Genomic DNA, 2,549 nt, shown 5'->3' with positions numbered 1-2,549 from the left:
ATCTCCAGGGCTCAGGATCATCTCCAGAGGTTGGGATCACCTCCAGAGGTCAGGATCCTCTCCAGGGCTTGGGGGCTGCTCTGGGTGGGATCTTCATCCCAGGCTGGGATCATCTCCAGCGGTTGGGATAATTTCCCAGTGCTCCCAGCACCTCCCAGTGGCTCCACCCCACCTCACACTGATCCCACCCCTCCTTTTCTCCCCCAGGTTTGACAGGGAATTCTACAGGTCCCTCCAGCTCAAGCCGGAGTTGCTCCCTTTCCACTCTGACTCCTGCCAGATTTCCAGCGACCCAAAATCCCTGGACATCAAGCAGCTGGTGATCTACGAGGACGAGTCCTCCACCTTGGCCATCGCTATCCACATCTCCCAGGAGTCGGGTGATTACCTCAGCAGGCTGCAGCTGGAGCTGTCCCTGGACAAGGCCCACCTGCGGGATTTGCATGCCACCTTTGAACGCATGCTGAGGGTGCGGGATCCTCCTGACTCCGGCAGAACTGCCGAGACCAACTGCGAGCTCTCCGGCCAAGGCAAGGTGTCTGTCAGGCTGACGTCCGGCCCCTACCGCGTGGAGGCCACCGTGTCCCACCACCCGAGACCCTTCCTTGAGGTGCAGCTGGACGATTGGATAAGGCTTTGGTAGCACTGGAAACGACCCCCGTGGGATCCTCTAGAACCCCGCAGGCACCCTCATATTTCCTGCCCTTTCCCCCCTCACGTTTCCCTTTTCCCCCCTCACGTTTCCTGCCCTTTGTCTCCTCACATTTCCCTCCCTTTCCCCCCTCACATTTCTCACTTTTCCCCTCACATTTTCCCCCCTTTTTCCCTCACATTTCCCTCCCTTTTCCCCTCACGTTTCCCACCCTTTTCTCCCCTCACACTTCCTGACCTTTCCCCCCTCAAATGTGGGGTGGGGGTCCCATGCCCAGGAGGTGTTGGGGGTGTCAGGACCCCCCACGTAATGAGGGTCCCCACTCTATGGTAAATCCCACAATGACTCACAGCGCCTCCTGACATCCCCGGGGTTGGGGGGTGTCAAGACCCCCAAAATCCCATTAATAGGGGGTGAGGGTCCCATACCCGGGGTAGGGGAGGTCTGGACCCCCCAAAACCCCCTTCAAACTCCTCCAAAGGCAGATTCCCTACTCTATGGTACCCCCAATGACACACAGCGCCCCCTGGCGGACAGGAGGTTTTATTACCCCCTAAACCCCATAAATTGGGGGTGGGGGTCCCATCCCCGGGTTCGGGGGGGTGTCAGGGCCCCCCAAAACTCTTTTTGCACCCCCAAAATCTCATAAATGGGAGGTGGGGGGGTCCCATAACAGGCTTTGGGTGTGTCAGAACTCCCCAAAACCCCCCATTATGAGGATCCCCACTCTATGGTAAACCCCCCAATGACTCACAGCGCCTCCTGGCGGCCAGGAGGTTTTATAACCCCCCCCAACCCCATAAATTGGGGGTGGGGGTCCCATCCCCGGGGTTGGGGGGTGTCAAGACCCCCAAAATCCCATTAATAGGGGGTGAGGGTCCCATACCCGGGGTAGGGGAGCTCTGGACCCCCCAAAACCCCCTCCAAACTCCTCCAAAGGCGGATTCCCCACTCTATGGTACCCCCCCCCAATGACACACAGTGCCCCCTGGCGGACAGGAGGTTTTATTACCCCATAAATTAGGGGGGGGGGTCCCATCCCCAGGATCGGGGGGGCTGTCAGGACCCCCCAAAACCCCCCGGGGCCCCACAGAAGGAGGGTCCCAGCCCCATCACGGCGCAGTCGGCGCTGGCCATGGGGCAGCGGCCGCAGCGGCAGCCCAGGGCCACGGGCACGGTGACAGCGGGGTCGGTGCCAGGGGGGCAGCCCCCCAAAATCCAGCGCTCGTAGCGGACCCCCGAGTAGGTGCAGGCGGCCTGGCGGGGGGGGCCCAGGGGGCTGCGGTAAACCGGCTCCTGCAGGGGGGAGACACCTTGATAATGCCCTAAAGACCCCCGAATAATGCCCTAAAGACCCCCAAAAAATCCTCTAATACAGACACCAATAATCCCCTAAAGACCCCCAAAAAATCCCCTAATAAAAACACCAATAATGCCCTAAAGACCCCCAAAAAATCCTCTAATACAAACATCAATAATGCCCTAAAGACCCCCAAAAAATCCCCTAATAAAAACACCAATAATGCCCTAAAGACCCCCAAAAAATCCTCTAATACACACACCAATAATCCCCTAAAGACCCCCGAATAATCCCTTAATACACACCCCAATAATGCCCTAAAGACCCCCGAATAATGCCCTAAAGACCCCCAAAAAATCCCCTAATAAAAACACAATAATGCCCTAAAGACCCCCAAAAAATCCTCTAATACACACACCAATAATCCCCTAAAGACCCCCGAATAATCCCTTAATACACACCCCAATAATGCCCTAAAGACCCCCGAATAATGCCCTAATAAAAACACCAATAATGCCCTAAAGACCCCCAAATAATGCCCTAAAGACCCCCGAATAATCCCCTAATACAGACACCAATAATCCCCTAAAGACCCCC

The 2,549-nt window shown here is 56.7% G+C and overlaps 1 protein-coding gene across 1 annotated transcript in view; it reads right to left on the bottom strand.

Moving 5' to 3' along the window:
- Positions 1-1,641: 1,641 nt before the first annotated feature.
- LOC121354234 (lutropin subunit beta-like) overlaps positions 1,642-2,549 on the bottom strand; it is a gene marked incomplete at its 5' end in the record, with an annotated part of 1,238 nt that continues 330 nt past the window's right edge. The window contains one exon of the mRNA XM_041468673.1: positions 1,642-1,948. Coding sequence (XP_041324607.1) covers positions 1,712-1,948 — 237 coding nt within the window. The remainder of the gene's footprint in view (positions 1,949-2,549) is intronic.

Source organism: Pyrgilauda ruficollis, unplaced genomic scaffold, assembly GCF_017590135.1.
Source record: "Pyrgilauda ruficollis isolate IOZ18807 unplaced genomic scaffold, ASM1759013v1 scaffold2251, whole genome shotgun sequence".
NCBI classification, from domain to species: domain Eukaryota; kingdom Metazoa; phylum Chordata; class Aves; order Passeriformes; family Passeridae; genus Pyrgilauda; species Pyrgilauda ruficollis.
This window is presented reverse-complemented; position numbering and strand designations above follow the sequence as displayed.